Source organism: Pongo pygmaeus, chromosome 1, assembly GCF_028885625.2.
Source record: "Pongo pygmaeus isolate AG05252 chromosome 1, NHGRI_mPonPyg2-v2.0_pri, whole genome shotgun sequence".
Taxonomy (NCBI): domain Eukaryota; kingdom Metazoa; phylum Chordata; class Mammalia; order Primates; family Hominidae; genus Pongo; species Pongo pygmaeus.
Window position 1 is genome coordinate 82,268,008 of NC_072373.2, and position 22,172 is coordinate 82,290,179.

General features: G+C 40.9%; 1 protein-coding gene across 1 annotated transcript in view; it reads left to right on the forward strand.

Annotated features, from left to right (window-relative positions):
- Positions 1-20,614, forward strand: part of ADCY10 (adenylate cyclase 10) — a 108,638-nt gene extending 88,024 nt beyond the window's left edge. The window contains exons 26-33 of the mRNA XM_054442643.1: positions 1,615-1,771; positions 6,185-6,389; positions 6,468-6,564; positions 7,923-8,038; positions 8,904-9,021; positions 11,429-11,624; positions 18,763-18,951; positions 19,867-20,614. Coding sequence (XP_054298618.1) covers positions 1,615-1,771; positions 6,185-6,389; positions 6,468-6,564; positions 7,923-8,038; positions 8,904-9,021; positions 11,429-11,624; positions 18,763-18,951; positions 19,867-20,028 — 1,240 coding nt within the window. The 3' untranslated portion in view covers positions 20,029-20,614. The remainder of the gene's footprint in view (positions 1-1,614; positions 1,772-6,184; positions 6,390-6,467; positions 6,565-7,922; positions 8,039-8,903; positions 9,022-11,428; positions 11,625-18,762; positions 18,952-19,866) is intronic.
- Positions 20,615-22,172: the final 1,558 nt, after the last annotated feature.

Consider the following 22,172-nt stretch of genomic DNA (forward strand, 5'->3'; position numbering starts at 1 on the left):
ATTTGGGGAGACAGGAGACATCAGTCAACATATGTAAGAAGTACATTGGTTCGGTCTGGAAAGGTGGGACAACTTGAAGCAAGGGCAGGAAGTTGGGAGGGAGCTTCCAGGTCACAGATAGGTGAGACGCAAACGGTTGCATTCTTTTGAGTTTCTGATTAGCCTTTCCAAAGGAGGCAAATCAGATATGCATCTATCTCAAAGAGCGGAGGAGTGACTTTGAATAGAATGGGAGGCAGGTTTGCCCTAAGCAGTTTCCAGCTTGAGTTTTCCTTAGTGATTTTGGGGGCCCAAGATATTTTCCTTTCAAAATGCAATAGTTAAAAATGCTAATTTTTCGGCCGGGCACAGTGTCTCACACTTGCAATCCCAGCACTTTGGGAGGCTGAGACAGGCAGATCACCTGAGGTCAGGGGTTCAGGACCAGCCTGGCCAACATGGCGAAACCCCATCTCTACCAAAAACACAAAATAATTAGCCAGGCATGGTGGTGTGTGCCTGTAATCCCAGCTACTGGGGAGTCTGAGGAAAGACAATCGCTTGAACCTGGGAAGCAGAGGTTGCAGTGAGCTGAGATCATGCCACTGCACTCCAACCTGGACAACAGAGTGAGGCTCAAAAAACAAAAAATCCTCTTCTTTTTTTTTTTTTTTGTAAACTAAAAAGTACCCGAGACAGGTCTCAATCAATTTGTAAGTTTATTTTGCCAAGGTTAAGGACATGCCCAGAAGAAAAAAAAAGAAAACAAAACCACAGAAACAGTCCCTGTTTGAGACTGCAGTATTTAATGGGGAAAAGTGGGCTGGAGGAAAATGACGGAGGGCATGATAATAACCCACATGTTGCAAGAGAATAGGAGCAGCTAGGGGAATAGTCAATTATGTATTGTCTCACACTCAGTAAATAGGCACTTAACTAGGATAAGGCGGACATAGAGTAACTACCTGTGCAGATACTTAACTTTTTATCTGTAGCTGTCTGCTAAGGAACAAAAGGAAAGGCAACTTCTTGCATGACTCAGCTTTCAGCTTAATTTTTTCCTTTTGGCATAGTGAATTGGGATCCTGAGTTTTTATTTTCCTTTCACACCTTTGTTGAGCTGAGAAGTAGTTCCTGAAAGCAGTGTGCAATGGAGAAAATAATACATTGGGCTTTTGGGCTGGAGGTAGATGGAGTTTGAATCCTGGCACCACCACATTCCAGCTATGTGTCTTTGCCTTAATTACTTAACCTGAGTCTCACCTTCCTCATATGTAAAATGGAGTCAGTTACTCCACTCTTTTGTTACGGGATTGTCATCAGAATCAAATGTGATGAATAATATCAATGTGCTTTTTAAATAGCTTCACTTAGCAATTACCTGACACAGGACAGATGCTTTACATAAATTATCTTAATCATTATAAAGTAGGTATTATGATTCCCATTTTACAATGGAGAAAACGTGCTCCATAAAAATTAATGTGCTTGTTTGTCAGTCATGGAGACAGGCCTCAAATTCAAGTCAGTTTTGATTCCCAGGCCCATAGTGAGGACACCATGTACCTGTGCTCCCCTAAATCATGGTAATGTTGATACCTTTTATGTTCCATTTGTGTTTACTTTATCCAATAGGAAGAAGAGGCTGGCACAACTTTACCAGCAAACTGTCTGCCTTTCCTTGCTGTGGCGCATCTATAGCTACAGTTACCTTTTTCACTGCAAGTATTATGCCCACCTGGCAGTTATGATGCAAATGAATACTGCACTGGAAACTCAAAATTGTTTCCAGGTAGGGGATTTTTGTAGCTGCTCCTTTAAGTTTCTGAATTTCATTTGGGAAGAACAGCCTAGTGAAAGCCAATTAGGATTCAAAATTCTGAGGATATAATAATAGAAGGCTTTCTGACTGGCTTGTTTTGACAAGACCAGCAGTTCTCAAACACTTTGGCTCCAGGATCACTTCACACTCTTAAAAATTATTGAAGATCCCAAATAGCTTTTATTTATATGGGTTGAATCTACTGATATCATATAAGAAACAAAATCCGAGAAAATTCTAAAATATTATTATTATTATTTTTGCGTTTTTTTTGAGATGGAGTCTTGCTCTGTCACCCAGGCTGGAGTGCAGTGGCACGATCTCGGCTCACTGCAACCTCCACTTCCCGGGTTCAAGAGATTCTCTTGCCTCATCCTCCCTCCCGAGTAGCTGGGACTACATGCATGCGCCACCACACCCAGCTAATTTTTGTATTTTTAGAAGAGACGGGGTTTCACCATGTTGGCCAGGCTGGTCTTGAACTCCTGACCTCAAGTGATCTGCCCGCACTGGCCTTCCAAAGTGCTGGGATTACAGGCATGAGGCACTGCACCTGGCCTAAAATATTATTTTAAAATAAAGATAACAAGCCTATTACATATTAACATAATTACCATTTTCATTTTTTAAAACTCTTTTCCGCAAACAAAAAATGGGAAATGTGGCATTGTATTAAATTTTTGCCAATATTTTAACATCTGGCTTCATAGAAGACAACTAGATTCTCACATCTGCTTCTGCTTTCACTGTTGCAGTATCACGTATGTTGCCTCTGGAAGACTCCAGTGTATATTCATGAGAGAATGAGGGTGAAAGAGAAAAATGTTAAAGGATAATTCTTTTTTAAAAAGGTAGAATTATAACTGATAACAAATATGGAAAGTACACATCAAAGATTTTATTTAACTCACTGAGCTGAGTCAATTGAAATTAGTAAGATTGGAACCAAGTGGTTCCAAGGAGAATTCTGTTTACCAATGGATACAAAACTTGTCTAGTAACAGCATAATAATCACTTGTATTCCACTGAATATTTACATTTCTATGAATAACAAATCATATCACTTATATTATTATCAGTTTTCTGCAACATAGTTGTAAGATAGTCCAAAGAGAAATAGAGATAACTTTGATTAGTAAGCTAGGTAGGACCCCCACTAAGTTGTGTTTTTGACCATTTTAAGGTCTTTCACTATTTTTCCTGTCACAAATAATGCCTGGATATTAGCCGGGCGTGGTGGCTCACGCCTGTAATCTCAGCACTTTGGGAGGCTGAGGTGGGTGGATCACGCGAGGTCAGGAGTTCGAGACTAGCCTGGCCAACATGGGGAAACTCTATCTTTACTAAAAATACAAAAATTAGCTGAGTGTGGTGGTGGGTGCCTGTAATCCCAGCTACTCAGGAGGCCGAGGCAGGAGAATTGCTTGAACCCAGGAGACAGAGGTTGCAGTGAGATGAGATCATGCCATTGCACTCCAGCCTGGATGACAAAAGTGAGATTCCAACTCAAAAAAAAAATTTTTTTTTTAATTTAAAATGCCTGGATATTATGGAACTAGCTTTGACCTCATGTGGTCTCTGAAAAGGTGTCAGGGATCCCTAGGGCTCCCAGGATGAATTGGGAGAACCACTAGTCTAGGTCATAACCAAAGAAGCCTTTGACTAGATGAAGAAGATATCAGGAGACATGATCAAGAAATTATTAAGCTAAATCAAACTCATCTAATGAGAGTGACCTTGCTCCTTTATAAAAGTACATTAAGTCAGCAGGCCAGGTGCGGTGGCTTACGCCTGTAATCCCAGCACTTTGGGAGGCCGAGGTGGGCAGATCACGAGGTCAGGAGATCAAGACCACGGTGAAACCCCGTCTCTACTAAAAATACAAAGAAAAAAAAATTAGCCGGGCACGGTGGCAGGTGCCTGTAGTCCCAGCTACTCGGGAGGCTGAGGCAGGAGAATGGTGTGAACCCAGGAGGTGGAGCTTGCAGTGAGCAGAGATCACTCCACTGCACTCCAACCTGGGCAACAGAGCAGGACTCCATCTCAGAAAAAAAAAAAAAAAAAGTACATTAAGTCTGGGTTTCTTCCTCCTGGAGTCGTTAATTGTCAGGAATTAAGAGAAGGGGTCAAGTAGCACCGTAAATGTTGGAGGAGCTTAGATTCCTAACCTGGAGTCTGTCCTCTACATTAGTTCCTTTCGGTGAACTTAGGCTGGCTCTCCTAGAATACAGAAGTATTTATAAAGCCCATCAAGATTGACCCCTGCCTATTTCCCATCCTCTTCTAGCTCTGTAGGCCATGAAGTAGTCACAAGTCCAGCCATATTGGTCTTCTTTTGGTTCCTCAAACACAGAAGTTTAATCCCATCTGTCACTGGATGTTTCCTCTGCTTGGAGGGAACTGGTCATGGCCACCCATTCACTTTCTAACTTGTCACTCTGTTTTAATAGGTATTATTACCATTTGACAATTTCTTGTCTGCTCTTGCATTGGTTCTTGGTCTCTCTCCCTTACCAGCGTGTAAATCCCATGGAAGCAAGGACCTCTTCAGCTGTATTGTTCACATCCTAAGTTTCTAGAACATTTGCAGTTGCTCAAGAAATTTACATCGACTGAAATACTTCTCCACATTTGGAGCTATATCCTAAGAATTGTGGTAGAGTTGGGGTGGGGAAAATAAAAAGTCAGGATAGAATGTGAACTACGACATTTGTCATCAAGGTGGCTGGGATTGAAAGCAGAGAAGCGCTCCCCTCAGTGCTCAAAAGCAGGTGAGGGACTCAGCATGGGAGAATGGAAAGACCCAGACTGAGAGCCAGAGGGTGGTTTCCAGGACTCTGCCTATCTGCAGTGTGACCACTGGCAAGCCGCATAAACAAGGAGCTTTATATTTTCTCTGTAAAGTGAAGCAGTTGGACCTCCATTCTCTTGGCCCAAATCCAAGAGGTCCTAGGCTTTATTACAGCCTTGGATTTCTTGTGCCCAACACTTCTCTCTCCCCCACCACCATTTCTGGCTATCCTTACCTTCTGGTAGCATTATCTGGAACACGTTCCAAACCAGGAAGAAAGGAATTCTCTAAGACTGACTGTGGTTTAAGTATCCAGCTACCTGCCTATAACACAGAATTTGTAGGCTGCTTATTTTGTCCCATCTGAGGAATTCCAAGAAAAAAGCCTCTATTCTAAAATACTTCCCTGACCCCAATACTCCCACCACTAGAGATACTTTATTTTTCCTGTTTGTATTTTTCAAAGTAGTTTACATGTATTATTTTGTTTTTGTATATATAATAAAACTGCTTCTTTAGAAGGAACTCTTTTCTCCTCACTATTCTCTAAGCGTGTATACTCTGAAGCAACTTTATCTTTTTAAAGAGTTGTTTAGAGTAACCAGTTTCTCTTAAATCTCCAAATTAGATTTATTTGTTTGTTCGTTTTTGAGAAGGGTCTCACTCAGTCACCCAGGCTGGAGTGCAGTGGCGTGATCATGGCTCACTGCAGCCTCAACCTCCCCTGCTCAAGTGATCCTCCCAAACACCTCAGCTTCCTGAGCAGCTAGGATTACAGGCTTGTGTCATCATGCTGGCTATTTTTTTTTTTTTAATCTTTTGTAGAGATCAGGTCTCACTATATTGCCCAGGGTAGGCTCAAACTCCTGTGCTCAAGTGACTTCTCATCTCAGCCTCCTGAGTAGGTAGGACTACAGGCATGTGCCACCATGCCTGGCTAGTTTTTGTTTTGTTTGTTGTTATTGAAACAGGGTCTCGCTATTGTGCCCAGGCTCATCTGGAACTCCTGAGCTCAAGCAATCCTCCTGCCTCGGCCTCCAGAAGTGCTGGGATTATAGATGTGAGCCACTGCACCTGACCTCCAAATTAGGTTTAAAACTAGTCCTTATTTAAAAAAAAAAAAAGCCAAACAAACCAAACCAACCTTTCTTTCTTTTTTGTTAAATTACAAAAGTTATACATGCTTGTTATAACAAGCATCACAGAGGTGCATAAAATAAAATCTCTCCTCCCACCCCCAACAAATAGATAACTACTGTTCACACTTTGGAGTGTATCCTTGCAGGCTTTTTGCTCTGCAATTATACATCTAATATGTAAGCTATTGCTTTTATTTTTCACAGAAATTAAAATTTTTATATTTCATTTAAGGACTACATGGGCAAGGGGCCATCAAGCTTATCCCGAATGACTCAGTAAACAGGTGGCAGAAACCCAATTTGATTTCTGTTTCTAAGCCCATGGCTTCGGCCAAATGTCCAGCTCTATTCCCAAGCTTAATAAACAAACATTTACTGGCAGACATTGAGTGATGTTCCTGAGCTTTCTGCTTTGCGTTCCGCCTCACTCTTCCTCCACTCTGCCATTTCAGATCATTAAGGCTTACCTAGACTATTCGCTATACCACCACCTGGCTGGCTACCAAGGTGTGTGGTTCAAATATGAAGTCATGGCCATGGAGCACATCTTCAACCTCCCCCTGAAAGGTGAGGGCATTGAAATCGTGGCATACGTGGCCGAGACACTGGTCTTCAACAAGCTCATAATGGGACACCTGGATTTGGCCATTGAGTTAGGTAAGGGCTGGCTGGGCAAGATGGGACATGAGGATACAAGGAATGCCCCATAATATACTGGAATTGTTTTCTTCCCAGGCTCCCGAGCCCTTCAGATGTGGGCACTGCTCCAGAATCCCAACCGACACTATCAGTCCCTCTGCAGACTTAGCAGATGTCTCCTTCTGAACGGCAGGTATTTATCTTAAAGCATTTTCCAAAATTAGGGGGAGGAGGCTATTGAGTATTCTGGGTTCAACTTTAGCCTGGTCCTAGGGTGGGGAAGGGAGTAGAGTTTGCAGTAAGAAAATGTAACTGATAATAGTCATCCTTTTTTCTTTTTTCAGACAGAGTCTTGCTCTGTCTCCCAGGCTAGAGTGCAGTAGTGCGATCTCGGCTCACTGCAACCTCTGCCTTCCGGGTTTAAGCAATTCTCCTGCCTCAACCTCCCACGTAGCTGGGATTACAGGCACGTGCCACCACACCCAGCTAATTTTTGTATTTTTTAGAAGAGAGGGGGTTTCACCCTGTTGGCCAGGCTGGTCTTGAACTCCTGACCTCAAGTGACCCACCCACCTCAGCCTCCCAAAGTGTTGGGATTACAGGCATGAGCCACTGTGCCAGGCCTTGTCTTTTTTATTTTAAACAGAATTCTTTGCCATGCATCACCTCTAATCTGGTTGCTCTGGCCAGTGATCAGAGGGTAGTCAGACAGTCATCCCAGCTGTGGGAATCAGGCCTCCACTTCTGTCAGGTGGAGAAAAAGGGAAAAGTCTTCCAGGGAGGCAAATGGCCAGAGAATAGCAACCAGGACTAGAGGTCAAGGCCAATTTGCTGTGACTCAGGTCACCCTGATATAGAGGACCCAGGAAAGAGCAATTTGAAAAAAAGGGCCAATTTGAGATTGAGGTTTTAGTCCTGGATAGGGGTGTGTTTGAAATCTGTTTAAGAGGTATATTTGGTTCCGAATTACTGAGAAGGACCAAGACTAGACCAGGAAGGGACTTTACTGAACCTCATCCTATCCACTGCTTTTTTTATTCAATAGCTTTGGGGGTATAAATGGTTTCCGGTTACACAGATGAATTTTATAGAGGTGAATTCTGAGATTTTAGTGCACCTGTCACCCGAGCAGCGTACACATACCCAACATGTAGTCTTTTATTCCTCACTTCCCTCCTCCCCTCCCCTCCAAGTCCCCAAAGTCCATTATATCCACTGCTTTTTTTTGTCTGTCTGTCTGTTTGTTTTTTGAGATGGAGTTTCGCTCTTTTGCCCAGGCTGGAGTGCAGTGGTGCGATATTGGCTCACCGCAACCTCCGCCTTCCGGTTTCAAGTGATTCTCCTGCCTCAGCCTCCCAAGTAGCTGGGATTACAGGCGCCCGCCACCATGCACAGCTAATTTTTGTATTTTTAGTAGAGACGGGGTTTCACCATGTTGGCCAGGCTGGTCTCGAACTCCTGACCTCGTGATCCACCCACCTCAGCCTCCCAAAGTGCTGGGATTACAATATCCACCGCTTTTTAATGGCCACTACCTTTCCTTTTCCATAGATACCCACAATTGATCCAGGTGCTGGGGCAGCTGTGGGAGCTTTCTGTAACACAGGAACACATCTTCAGCCAGGCATTTTTCTATTTTGTCTGCTTGGACATCCTGCTTTATTCTGGTAAGTGTGGGTTTGGAATGTAAAATAACTTGGGGGTGTGACACCTCTGCTGGTGTGGTGTGGCAGTTCTCAGGTTGGGGCTTTGGGACCACTAGGTTTCTAGCTGGTGGACTTACATGGCAGGGATGGAGAGAGGCTGGTTGTGTGAGCTGAAGCACTGTCTAGCAGGTGCCGAGATTGTAAAGGCACGGCAAGAAGGAGAATTAAGTCTGAAGGAACCTGATGGATATGAGCTGCCAGTTAAACTGTCAGATCAATTTGCACCTAAGTGATAGTGGCTGACTGTCTTACTATGTGCCTTTTACTAGGGGTTTTTAACTTTTAGCAGGATGTACTTAGAGACTTCATGCTTTAGAATGAAGGACTAGATTGCTTGAGGTGAGAGTTCCAGGCTGGTAGCTATTGGTGATTTGGAAAAGAAGTTACTTCCTGATAACCTTCAAGTGACACCAAGTAGGTCACTTAAAGTGTACACACTAAACCACAGGAACCAACCTGGGAATTGTTTTCCCCACACGTGATCTTGAAAGGGGATGCAGACGTTGCCACCAACAAAGGAAGCACGTGTGGGGAGACAGAGAAGTCCTAGGCTGCACTAAGGCCAGGAAGCATTAGTTTAAACCCCACACCTGCCTGGTCAGTACTGTGGAACTGTAGTATATATCCGTAACACTCCCCAATAGGTAGGACTCAGCAAACACAGGGAAATCCAGTCATGAGGTTGTTGCAATCCATGGGACCCTTTGGATTCATACAATAATCAGAGGCAACTCTCCCTGCAGTGGGAAATTCAACCGAGAGCGACTAGGCTAGAAAGATGATCACCCACACCTACTAATAACTCTCACCCATTCCTCTCTCTTAGGTTTTGTTTATAGAACATTTGAAGAATGTTTGGAATTCATACACCAATATGAAGACAACAGAATCCTCAAGTTCCAGAGTGGACTCCTCCTGGGACTTTATTCCTCTGTAGCTATCTGGTAACAATGTGTGGCATATCACTAAATTCCCAAAGTGAAAATGTTGAATCCTAAGGAAGAGTTCTTGAAAAATCTTTTAGAAAGTATTCACAATTTATACCTGAGACAGCTTAAGGGTGTCAGAGGATATTTACACTGAGAGACATGTTAGGGATCAACTAGTTCAGTCCCCTTGGCCAAGGACAGAAAAGCAAAGTTATCTCAATTACATTCCATGCAATAAACATTTATTGCAAACATATCATGTTGTGGTGATACAGGGATAAATAAGAAAAGATTGCTTTCTTCAGAGGGGCGCTGGGGTTTGAGGAAGACTAATGAATAGCACCACTTGCCCACCCGGCACCTGCCCATATCTAATCACATGGATTGACAAAGCCAATGTTGGAAGACATGGCTTATATCTTCACGAAAGTGGGCTTCGTAATATTGAGCCCTGGAATTAGACTTAACCCATTCAGCAGCAGGCAGTTCTGGAAAACTGTAGGTCTACTCACATGGAGGCAGGCCTCTTGTAGCAGAGAGATCAGTATCACATTCCCTGTTGGCTTCACTGGCTCTCAAGATAGAGAGAGACACGGACGGAGTTATACTTGCCCAATTCCTCTCCCAAATCACCAGAAAGATCTCTCCTTATCATTGAAGGGGCAAGTGAAGCAGGGAAAGAGTTCTGGTGCTTTGCACCAAATAGAGGCCCCTCACGTGGAAGGAAATTTCAGGAGTGAGGAAGAAGCATTCTCCCTGTACCTCATTAACTCATTAAGCCTAAGGCTCAATTTCCTTAACCTACTACGTTTTTTAACTCAGTTAAGCATGTTGCTATTATGGTCATACCCTTAAGGAAGGAGATGAATGCTAAGGTTCTAAAATGGGTCAGAACAGAACATTCATTAAATTATTTCCATGACTATCCCCAAGACTAAAAATCACCCCCTATTATTTTATTTCCTATCTTAATTAAATTATATGCAACCATATGGTCTATCAGAGGTTTGTGATGAGACTAAATGACAATATGAAGACATTCCTATATAAAATGCTACAAGTTAGAACAGCTCCAAATTTGAATAGAAATCCACCCCTTCCTTCTTTCTGAGAGTCTTGCTGTGTCACCCAGGTTGGAGTCCCATGGTACTATCGCGGATCACTGCAGCCTCGCCTTCCCAGGCTCAAGTGATCCTCCCAAACACCTCGGCTTCCTGAGTAGCTGGAGTTGCAGGCACATACCACCACGCCTGGCTAATTTTAATTTTTTGTAGAGATGGAATGTAGTGATGTTGCCCAGGCTGGTCTCCAACTCCTGGGCTCAGGTCCTGTCTACCTCAGCCTTCCCAAATGCTGGGATTACAGGCATGAGCCACTGCACCTGGCAAGAAATCCCCTCTTATTATAAAATTAATGAGGAGAAATTAAAATCCAAAAATTAATTACTCTTGCCAATTAAAGTTCAAAATCAAATAACTTACCAATGTGAGTTAAAGGTTAAGGAATCTAAAGTCCAGAAATCATCCAAATTTATTTTTCTTGTCTATCTCAGCAGGAGAGTTTTTTAAACAGCTGTGTCCTAGGCCAATGCTGCTCAGATTTTAGTGGGCATAAAAATCACCTGGAGAGCTTGTTAACTCAGAGATGCCACACCCCCAGAGCCTGTCTGATTCAGTAGACCTGGACTGAACCAGAGAACCTGCATTAATGAGAATCCAGGTGATACTGATGATGCCAATCTGTGGACCACATTTTGAGCAGTACTAGGCTAAATCATCTCTCTTTGGTATTGGAACAATTTCTTCAAGCCCCAGAATCTACAGCTCCAAGTGTCTGATCTCCCTCACTTTGCCAAAGTGGCCGGGTGTGGTGGCTCAGCCTGTAATCCCAGCACTTTGGGATGCCAAGGCAGGTGGATCACCTGAGGTCAGGAGTTCGAGACCAGCCTAGCCAACATGGTGTAACCCCGTCTCTACTTAAAATACAAAAAATTAGCTGGGCGTGGTGGTACACACCTGTAATCCCAGCTACTCGGGAGGCTGAGGCAGGAGAATCACTTGAACCCAGGAGGCAGAGGTTGCAGTAAGCCAAGATCGCGCCATTGCACTCCAAACTGGGGGACAAGAGCAAGACTTCATCTCAAAAAAAGAAAAAAAGCCAAAGAGTTCAATGGTGGCTAATATTACCTGAGTGTTTCCAAGGATTCTATTCATCTCAAGTCATCAAAAAAAATTATTATTTCCTTGCTCTGTATCACATAATTTCCTGCTTTTTTAGGGAGTGTGAAGCAGGGGTAGGCAGGAGACTACACATTTCCAGAGACCCAGGTAAAGGAAGCTGCACATCCAGAGAGCCATTTCAGAAAGCCAGCCTATTCCTAATGGGTGATACTGATTTTTCTTATTCTCTTGTGGTAATGCAGGTATGCCAGACTTCAGGAATGGGACAACTTTTATAAATTTTCCAATAGAGCTAAAAATCTTTTGCCAAGAAGAACCATGACACTTAATTACTATGATGGAATATCTAGGTACATGGAGGGGCAAGTTCTTCACCTTCAAAAACAAATCAAAGAACAGTCAGAGAATGCCCAAGCCAGTGGGGAGGAGCTACTCAAGGTGAGGCCTATTCTCCAGTTTCCAATATAAAATACACCTTAAATGGATCTCTATCTAATTCCTGTGCTAATTATTTTCTCATTATAGAATTCATATATTTTTATAATAGAAGTTTTTGAAGGCACTTCCCCAAAGTAAGAAAGAAAATATAAATTGCCCATAACCTTACTACTCAGAGATAAGTACTTTTTGTATATTGAGATCCCACTTTTCAAGTATTTTTCTGTGTGTGTGCATGCACATTTCTCTATTTTGTAATTTGCTATTAAATATATTATGAATAATTTTCTGTCATTAAATTGTTTTTCACATCACGATTTAAAAGGAAGCATGGTACTTTATCTTACAGATATATGATTGTATGGCCTAATTATTCTTGGATAGAACTTTTCTGTATGATTTTATTGCTATTGCTGTGATAAAGCATCCTGGTAGACAAATCATTCCACACGACGATTTTAAAAATTCAAGTATGTATTAAGCATATTAATACAGGAGTGCTGGGGTGCAAGAGTGAGCAAATTAAACACCTCCAAGAGTTTACAACCTGGCATGGGCAAGTCCCCTAAGAGAATAAAGGGCTAAATCTCTGGTGTTGGGTTGACACATTTGCCTTGTTCTTGTAAACACTGAGCACAGGTGTATTAGTTTTCTATTGCTCTGTCACTCATTACCACAAAGTTAACAGCTTAAAACAACACCCACTTCTTAACAGAGCCTCGCTTTGTCACCCAGGCTGGAGTGCAGTGGCGCAATCTCGACTTACTGCAACCTCTGCCTCCCGGGTTCAAACAATTCTCTTACCTCAGCCTCCCAAGTAGCTGGGATTACAGGCACGTGCCACCATGCCTGGCTAATTTTTGAATTTTTAGTAGAGATGGGGGTTTCACCACGTTAACCAGGCTGGTCTTGAACTCTTGACCTCAAGTGATCCACCCACCTCAGCCTTCCAAAGTGCTGGGATTACAGGTGTGAGCCACCATGCCAAGGCCAAAACAACACCCACTTCTTAACTCACAGTTTGGCGGGTCCAAAGCCTGGGTGGTCTGGTCTGGGATCTCTGCTTAGGAGATGTATTTACATAAGTAGACATAATTGAATAATTGAACACATTGTTGCTGTTGTTATTTTGAACAAACTGTCATCTGTTAGAATAAGAAAAGGAAAATTATTTTACCTCCACTTACTCCTTCTTCAATGCTTTCTTTCTTTATGTAGCTCTAAGTTTCTGAACTACATATTTTCCTTCTCTAAAGAATTTCTTTAACATTTCTTGCAAGTCAGGGCTATTAGCAACAACTTCCTTCAATTTTAGTTTGAGAAGTCTTTATTTTGTCTTCAATTTTGAAGGATAATTTCACCGGGTAAAGAATTCTAGGGATTTTTTTCCTGTCAACAGGTCATGGCACTGTCTTCTTGCTTGCATGGTTTCTGAGGAAAAGTGAAAGGCAATTCTTTTGTTGTTGTTGTTCCTCTATAGAAGTCCCCTGGGCTTCTTTGAAAATTTTTTGTTTTTCTCTTTTTTTTGAAATAGTCTCACTCTGTCACGCAGGCTGGAGTGCAGTGGCGTGATCTTGACTCACTGCAACCTCCACCTCCTGGGTTCAAGCAATTCTCCTGCCACAGCCTCCTGAGTAGCTGGGATTACAGGCGCCTGCCAACACGCCTGACTAATTTGTGTATTTTTAGTAAAGACAGGGTTTCACCATGTTGGCCAGTCTGGTCTTGAACTCCTGACTTCAAGTGACCTGCCCACCTCTGCCTCCCAAAGTGCTGGGATTACAGGTGTGAGCCACCATGCCTGACCTAAAATTTTTTGTTTATCTTTGATTTTCTGTAGTTTACAAATTATATGCCTATGTGTTGGGGTTTTGGGGCATATATCCTACATGGTGTTCTGCGAGCTTCCTGGATCTGTGGTTTGGTGTTTGACCTTAATTTGGAAAAAATTTCAGTCTTTCTTGCTTCAAGTATTTCTGATGTTACTTTCCTCTTTCTTCTCCTTCTGATATTTCTATTATGCATCTAGTATACCTTTTGTACTTATCCCACAATCCTTAGATATTCTGTTATGGTTTTTCTTTTCTAGTCTTTGTTCTCTTAGCTTTTCAGTTCTGTAGGTTTCTATTAATATGCCCTTGAACTCAGAGATTCTTTCCTCAGCTGGGTCATGTCTACTAATAAGCCTGTCAAAGGCATTCTTCATTTCTCTTACAGTGTTTTTGATCTCTAGCATTTATTTTTTGTTCTTAGGATTTCCATCTCTCTGCTTATACTGCTCTTACATGCTCTCTACTTTATTCATTAGAGCTTTTAGCATATTAATCATAGTTATTTTAAATTCCCAGTCTGATAATTTAAACATCCCTGTCATGTCTGGTTCTGACTTGTGTTTTCAAACTATGTTTTTGCCTTTTAGTATGCCTTGTAATTTTTCTTGATAGCCAGATATGATGTACCAGGTAAAAAGACTTTGTCTAAATAAGTCTTTTGTAATGTGATGGTAAGTTGTGAGGAGAGGGAAAGCATTCTACAGTCCTATGATTAGGTCTCAGTCTTTTAGTGAGCCTATTCCTCTGGTCTAAGAACTTCACAAGTGCTTTTCAGTCCCCTCTTCCTTAGGTGAGACATAATGGCTAGAGCTGGGTTTAGTTGGGTATTCCTCTTCCCCAAGATCAGTTAGACTCTAATAAAACCCCTGGAGGTTAGGCTCTGGTTACATAGTTTCTCCTGAGGGCACACCTTGTTTAGAAAAATGGAGTATTCTGGCATATTTCAAAATGGTTCCTTTTCCTCTTCCTCTGCTGAAAGAATGAGAGATTTTTTTCCTCCAATATTTACTGAAAGATTCTGGTTGAGCTTCTGGAGGTAAAACACACAAAACTGTGGGGGTTCACCTGAAGGTGTTTGGGGTTTTTTTTGTCTAATTTTTGTTGTTGTTGTTGTTGTTGGAGACAGTCTCACTCTGTCGCCCAGGCTGGAGTGCAATGGCGCGATCTCGGCTCACTGCAACCTCCATCTCCTAGGTTCAAGTGATTCTTGTGCCTCAGCCTCCTGAGTAGCTGGGATTACAGGCACCCACCATCATGCCTGGCTAATTTTTGTATTTTCGTAGAGACGGGGTTTCACCATGTTGGCCAGGCTAGTCCTGAACTCCTGACCTCAGGTGATCTGACTACTTCAGCCTCCCCAAGTGCTGGGATTACAGGCATGAGCCACCATGTGTGGCCTAATTTTTTTTATTGTGATCCAAATACACATAGCATAAAACTTAACATCTTAATCATGTTTAAGTATGCAGTTCAGTGGTATTAAATACATTTATAATGTTGTGTATCCATGTCTGCCCTCCATCTCCATAACTCTCTTCATCTTGTAAAACAGAAACTCTATACCCATTAAGTGTATGTTTGTTAGATTTAGTTGGTTTATTGTGTTGTCTAAATCCTGTATGTCTTATCTTTTGTATAATTGTTCTATCCATTATTGACTGTTAGTGAAGTCTCCAACTACTATTATAGAACTGTCTATTTCTACCTTTAATTTTGTCAGTTTTTGCTTCATATATATTGACAATCTTATTAGATGCATAAATGTTTATAATTGTTATATTTTTATTTTAAAAATATAATTATAAAACAAATGTTTATAATTGTATATATTTTGCTGTATTTAAATTTTTATTAATATATAATATTATTCTTTGCCTCTTGTAAGTTTCTTTCTGATTTAAAGTTTATTTTGTCTGACATTAGTATAGCCACCCTTATTCTCTTTGGGTTACTATTTGTATAAAGTATCTTTTTCTATCTTTTCACTCTCCATTTATTTGTGTCTTTGGATCTAAAGTGAGTCTCTTTTAGTATGTAATTAGATCATGTTTTTAAAAAATCCATTCTGCCAACTTGTTTTTTTGTTGAGAGTTTAATTCAATTACATTTAAAGTAATTACTGATAAAGAGGGACTTGTGTGTATCATTTTGCTATTTGTTTTCAATATGCCTTACTGCTTTTTCATTCCTCATTTCCTGAACTACTGTCTTATTTTGCATTTAATTTTTCATAGTGGAACATTTAAGTTCTTTCCCCATTTTCTTTGGTATATATTCTATAGCTATTTTCCTTATGGTTACCATGAGGATTACATTTAGCATCCTAAAGTTAACTTCAGTAATGCACAAAGAACTCCGCTCCTTTAATAGCTTCCCACCCCTTTCAGTTGTTGATGTCACAGAATTACATTTTTATACATTATATGCCCCAAAACATAAATGAGTAATTATTTTAAATGATCAGTCTCTTCAATTATGTAGAAAACAAAATGTGAAGTTACAACCCAAAGTTACAATAATACTAGCTTTTGGGCTACTAAATTTTAAAAACGTATTAATCTCTTAAAGACGTCGAAAACAAAACAAGTTACAAACTATTATTACAATAACACTTAATTGTCCATGTATTTACCTTTGTTGAGATCTTTATTTCTTCTTAGAGCTTTGACTGTCCTTTCATTTTACCCTACAGGGCTCCTTTAGGTATTTCTTTTCTTTTCTTTCTTTTTTTTAAGGCATGGGCATTTTTTGGAAGAAAGTCCTGGTGGTAATTAACTTTGTTTTTGATTGTCTGGGAACGTCTTAATTTCTCCCTTATCTTTGAAGGACACTTTTGCTGAATAGAAGACTCTTGGTTGACGGGGTTTTTTCTTTTAACATTTTGAATGTATTGGCCCACTGCCTTCTGACCTCTACATTTTCTGATGAGAAATCTGCTGGTGATCTTATTGAAGATGTCTTGTATGTGATTAGTTGCTTCTCTCACTGCTTTCAAGTTTCGTGTCTTTCACTTTTCAAAAGTGATTATATTTGTCTCAGTGTGTATCTCTTTAAGTTTATCTTACTTGGAGTTTGTTGAGCTTCTTGGATGTTTATATTCATGTCTTTCATCAAATTTGGAAAGTTTTCAACCATTATTTCTTCAAATATTCTTTCTAGTCCTTTCTCTCTCTCTTCTTCTTCAGGGACTTCCACAACACATTTATTGGTTCACTTCTTGGTGTTCCTCAAGTCCCTTAGGCTCTGTTAACTTTTCTTCAATCTTTTTTCTTTCTGTTCCTCAGACTCAATAATTTCCATTGTCTTATCTTCAAGTCTGCTGCCTATTTAACTCTGCCTTTGAATCCCTCTAGTGATTTTTTTTAATTTTAGTTATTGCAGTTTTCACCTCCAGAATTTCTTTTTGGTATATTTTTAGGTTTTCTGTCACTTTACTGATATTTCCATTATTTTCATACATCAATTACTTGACTTTATCCACATTTTCCTTTAGTTCTTTGATTATCTTTGGAGTTGTTTAAAAATCTTTGTGTAGGATATCTGCCATTAGGTCTTTTTCAGGGACAGTTTCTCTTGATATTTTTTCCCCTTTGGGATGAGCCATGCTTTCCTGTTTCTTGGTATGCCTTTTTGTTGTTGTTGTTGTTGTTGTAAACTAGACCTTTGAATCTAATAATATGATAGCTCTGGATATCAAATTCTCCCTCTTCCCCAGGGTTTTATGGGTTTTGTTGTTGTTTTTGTTTTTTATTGTTGTAGGCTGTCTCTATGCCAAGGATCAGCCTGAGGTGCAAACTTAAGGTCTTCCCAGATCTTTTCTGAGCCTGTGCCTTTCCCTAGGCATGCACAGTCACTTTCTAATTTTCCTTTTATAGGCAGTTGCTTTTGAATGTCTTAGTATTTAATGTCTGGCTGTCAAGGTGGTGGAGGGTGGGTGGAGAGAAAAATAAAGTTGGGGGAGGAAAGGGCAATAGCCCTTTAAATCCACTGGAAGTCACTTCAACTGGAGTGGGAGGGGCTTGCAATGATGGGGAGAGGTGCAACAATGACTGCCTACCTCTTCCATCAGAAGCAGCAATTGGTGATCAGAGCACAGATCCCTGATATCTCAGACAGGGTCCTTTTTGCCCACCCTTGTTCCCACAAGTTGTGTGCAGGTTCTTCAGGAGCATGTGCACAACAACTCTCTGCCACAGGTTTTGAGGTTGGAGGACAGGCAGCTGTACTAAGAGCTGAAACTGAAATTAACCTCAGTTTACCATCCAAGCCTTCCTCTGGTATTTACAAGCCTTCAGTAGACTCCAGAGTTCTAAAATAGTTACATTCTGACAGATTCTAGGTGGGGCTACAGATAGTTGGTACTTCCTACTCTGCCGTCTCTCCAGAATCCTCTTCTCCCTAGAGTTTTTAACTCCCAGACTGGTCCACTCTGAGTTTCTAGCAATTCATCAATTACAGTTCAGCTTTTTTAGCCTGGCACTGGTTCCCACGGTGGTTTCCACTTGTGAGTCTCCATCTGTTTGTCTCTCCAGTCTTAGGGGCAGCAGTTTGCCCTGTGTTCTCACATCTCTTATGGATCCAAGAATAGTTGTTGATCTTCCAGTCTGTTCAGCTTTATTTATTTATTTATTTTTGAGATGGGGTCTCACTCTCTCACAAGGCTGGAGTGCAGTGGCGTGATCTCGGCTCACTGCAACCTCTGCCTCCCTGGTTCAAGCGATTCTCCTGCCTCAGCCTCCTGAGTGGCTGGGACTACAGTCACGCACCACCATGCCTGGCTAATTTTTGTATTTTTAGTAGAGACGGAGTTTCACCATGTTGGCCAGGATGGTCTTGATCTCTTGACCTTGTGATCCACCCACCTCGGCCTCCCAAAGTGCTGGGATTATAGGCGTGAGCCACTGCGCCCAGCCTGTTCAGCTTTTTACTTGTTTCTAGGACCAAGTGGTTATTTCCAAGCTCATTACATGCAGAAATGGCCAATTTTTTTTCCCTAATTTTTCAACAATTAACTTGTACTGCCTTAATAATAATAATAATCAAAATAATTTTTTAAAAAAAGTTATTGCAGAGAAGTAATGATGGGATCTCTCAGGTCAATTCCTGATCTCAGTGGACCATGGGGGCCACTCCGCCTGACATTTATTATCTTATCTCCAATACCTACTGTGTATGTCTCTATAATGTATTTTCTCACTTGATTGCTTAAATCCTTGAAATGTTCCCAAATCATCTGCAAAGGAAATAACTTACAGTCAAGGACCCCTGTTTAATTCTAATATACTGTTGTGGGTTTTTTTCTTTAGAACTTGGAGAATCTGGTGGCTCAAAATACCACTGGCCCTGTCTTTTGCCCAAGGCTCTACCACCTGATGGCTTACGTCTGTATATTAATGGGAGATGGGCAGAAATGTGGCCTCTTCCTGAACACAGCCTTGCGGCTCTCTGAAACACAGGGGAATATACTGGAGAAATGCTGGCTGAACATGAACAAAGTATGTATCATCAGCTAGCAAACTGGGGTGGGGGATGCTCACCCATATAAAGAAGCCCAGAAGCCTACTGCCTGGTTAGGTTTCACCAGGCATGGAAGGTCTTAGTCCATCCAGGCTGCCATTAACAAAATATCTTAGACTGGGTCATTGATAAACAATAGAAACCTACTGCTCAGTTTCGGAAGCTGGAAGTCCAAGATCAAGGCTTTGAAGATTCGCTGTCTGGTGAGGGTCCATTCCTCACAGATGGTGCCTTTTGCTGTGTCCTCACATGTCAAAAGGATGGAAAAAGAAAATTTGCTCCCTCCAGCCCTTTTATGAGGGCAGAGCCCTCATGACCTAATTACCTCCCAAAGGCCCAACTCTTAATACCATTACCTTGGGGGTTAATTTTCAATATATGAATTTCAGGGGATGCCAACATTCAGACCATAGCAGTCACCATAGGCCTTTCTGGATTCTTACCAGAAAGGGTGACATGTCCATAGTTCAGGTTTGTGAGCTTCCTCTTCCCCTTTAAGTTCTCATGGTCTCTCTCCCTCATCCAAATCCCCCTTAGCATGCTCTCTCTCTGCCCTTCTTTGTGGCCACTTTCCACTTTGTGTTACATCTGTCTGAGTGTCTTTCCTTTCCTCGAGAATGTGAATTCTTTGAAAGCAAAAACCACACTTAGTGCCTAGCACAGAGCCTTATACTCAGTTTTGTTGAATAAATGAATGAATGTATGAGTATATGTGTGTATTTCAAGAGGGCTGTGTCAGTATCCTAGTTTGGACAGCAAGATTCATTTTTGTCTATGGGTTCACATGGTTTTGAAAGCTCAAAGACATTTTGCCTTGTTTGATATTGGACTAACCTTGATTACAAAAGTCAAGAAGCACTAATGATTTCTTTTTTCTGTTTCTTTCCTCTCAGGAATCGTGGTACTCAACCTCTGAGTTAAAAGAAGACCAATGGCTTCAGACGATCTTGAGTCTCCCATCATGGGAAAAAATTGTAGCAGGCAGGGTAAACATTCAGGATCTTCAAAAAAACAAATTCCTGATGAGAGCTAATACCGTGGACAATCATTTCTAACATGTCAAAGAAAAAAGATTTTAATAAGCACTATGTCCTTGTGATTATCTATTATTGACCTTTCTCCGTGGCTGGCCCGCTCCAGGTTCCTACACAATCTGTTATGTTCCAGACACAGAAACAGACATATTGATTTCTCCTCTTTCTGGAGGGCCTAAAAGGGTCAGGAGTGTCATGGTTTACTTCTTCCTAATGTTACAAAAAATTGCTTTTACCATTCATGTTGTTTTAGCTTGACCTGTTTATTTCAGCCCATGCAAAACTGTATCATATTAGAAATTATTAATCTCAAGATGGTATGACATCGTGTGTTGCAAAAGACATGTTTCTAGTTAGTATATTAACGAAAATACTTATTTTTAAATGTCCAATTGTTAAGTCTTTTGGAGGTAGCACAATATTACAAATAGCAAACATTTGTCATGGTCTACAAAGACAGAATTAGAAAAGATACATGTTTGTAGGGCCTGACTGCAGCTTCCAAAGCCAGGGTGATGTCTTAGCCCCTCTAACCACATGCATCAAATATCAAATAAAATTTTAATATCAGATAAATATGTTTAATATAAAATAAAGATCAAGTTTTAAAAATTAAAATAATAATTTTTACATGGGTATCTTTTACATATTTAGAGTTTGCATGTTTTTTTATATTTAAGAAATAACAACTTTCATTCTTCATCATTTCCCAGATGCAAAAGCAAGACTGTGCATTTTTTCTCCTAATCACATAACTGAGTTCCACAAACGAGTTTAGAAAGACCTAGATGATACCACGAGGTTAGCCACAGAGGCCTGGTGGCCTGGCATGGAGGGAAGAGCTCCAAGCTAAGAAATCAGAACATTAGGTTCTAACATGAGCTCTGCCATAAGCACACTTTATTCCTGCCTGATACATATACCCTGCCTGATCCACATAACTTCCCTATGTTAGTGTACATTTGTGAATATTGAATAAGATAGTGAAGGTTAAAAAGTGTTGAAAATTACTATGTGCCATACAAATAAAAACAAACTAATATTAGATGACTGATTTTAAAATAAACACATCAAATACTAAACTTCGATTAAGTATTGTCCTCTTCAAAACTGTCATCCTGGAAGCTGCATGCTCACCCCATGCTGCAATATAGAAATCCCTTGCTTTCTAGTTGCCTTATTTTGTACTTTATTCATTCTCTCACTTATTCACCCCACTACAGTTTTCCAACTCATTACTGTATACTAATCCCTGACTAAGTACTGGAGATTAAGATATAAAAACATGAAGGGCACAATTCTTGACCTCAGCAAGCTCACATGTCAAATAGAAAAAACAGATGCACATGTAAACCTCACTGAGCCCATTCTACTGTAATATAATAGAGCTGTGTTCAAATCCTGCATGGTGGAAGGAGTGACACATACAAAACCTGGACATCTTGAAGACTCAGCGGAACAGCCTCTGAGTTCAGATTCATTTTGACTGCATTGTCATAATAAACTAATGCCTTAATCATAACAATTCCTTACATTTGTACAACTCTTTATAGATACAGAGAGTTCTGGGACCTGCTCTTATCTTCTCCCTGTAAACCCTGAATGGTGAGAATGGCAGATGCTTTGGCTTGCCTGAGATCATCTGGCCAGTAAGTGGCTGAACTGGAGCCTAAATCCAGAAATTGTGTGCCCTTGTCGAAGCATATTCAAGTCCACTTTTTCTGGCTCTCTGTCTGTGCAAACCATCAGGAAACAGTGTTTTCTGTCTTAAAAATCGCTTTGACCGTCTAAAGATTCAAGTTCCCTTTAGCTTCCACAAAATGGACCTAGTTCTACTCTTTGGAATCATACAGAATAAATTTAAACTTGTTCCTCACTGACCCCTTCAAACCCTTGAACATACCTCTCATGGTTCTCTTGAGCCTTCTGCAAGCTAAATATCTCCGGTTCCTTCTGCTTCTCCTACCAGCTCCTTGTTTTCGGTTCCCTCAGTATCCTGGTCACTTGTCTCTGAATATATTCAAATTTATCTCTATTTCTCTTATATATGAGCTATAGATTGGCCAATGTGGAATAGGAGAGGACTCTTACTTCTTTTGTTCTACCTAGAAGAGTCCTATTAAAACCACTTATGCACCTTCACTTTTTTGGCAGCCATTTTTGGA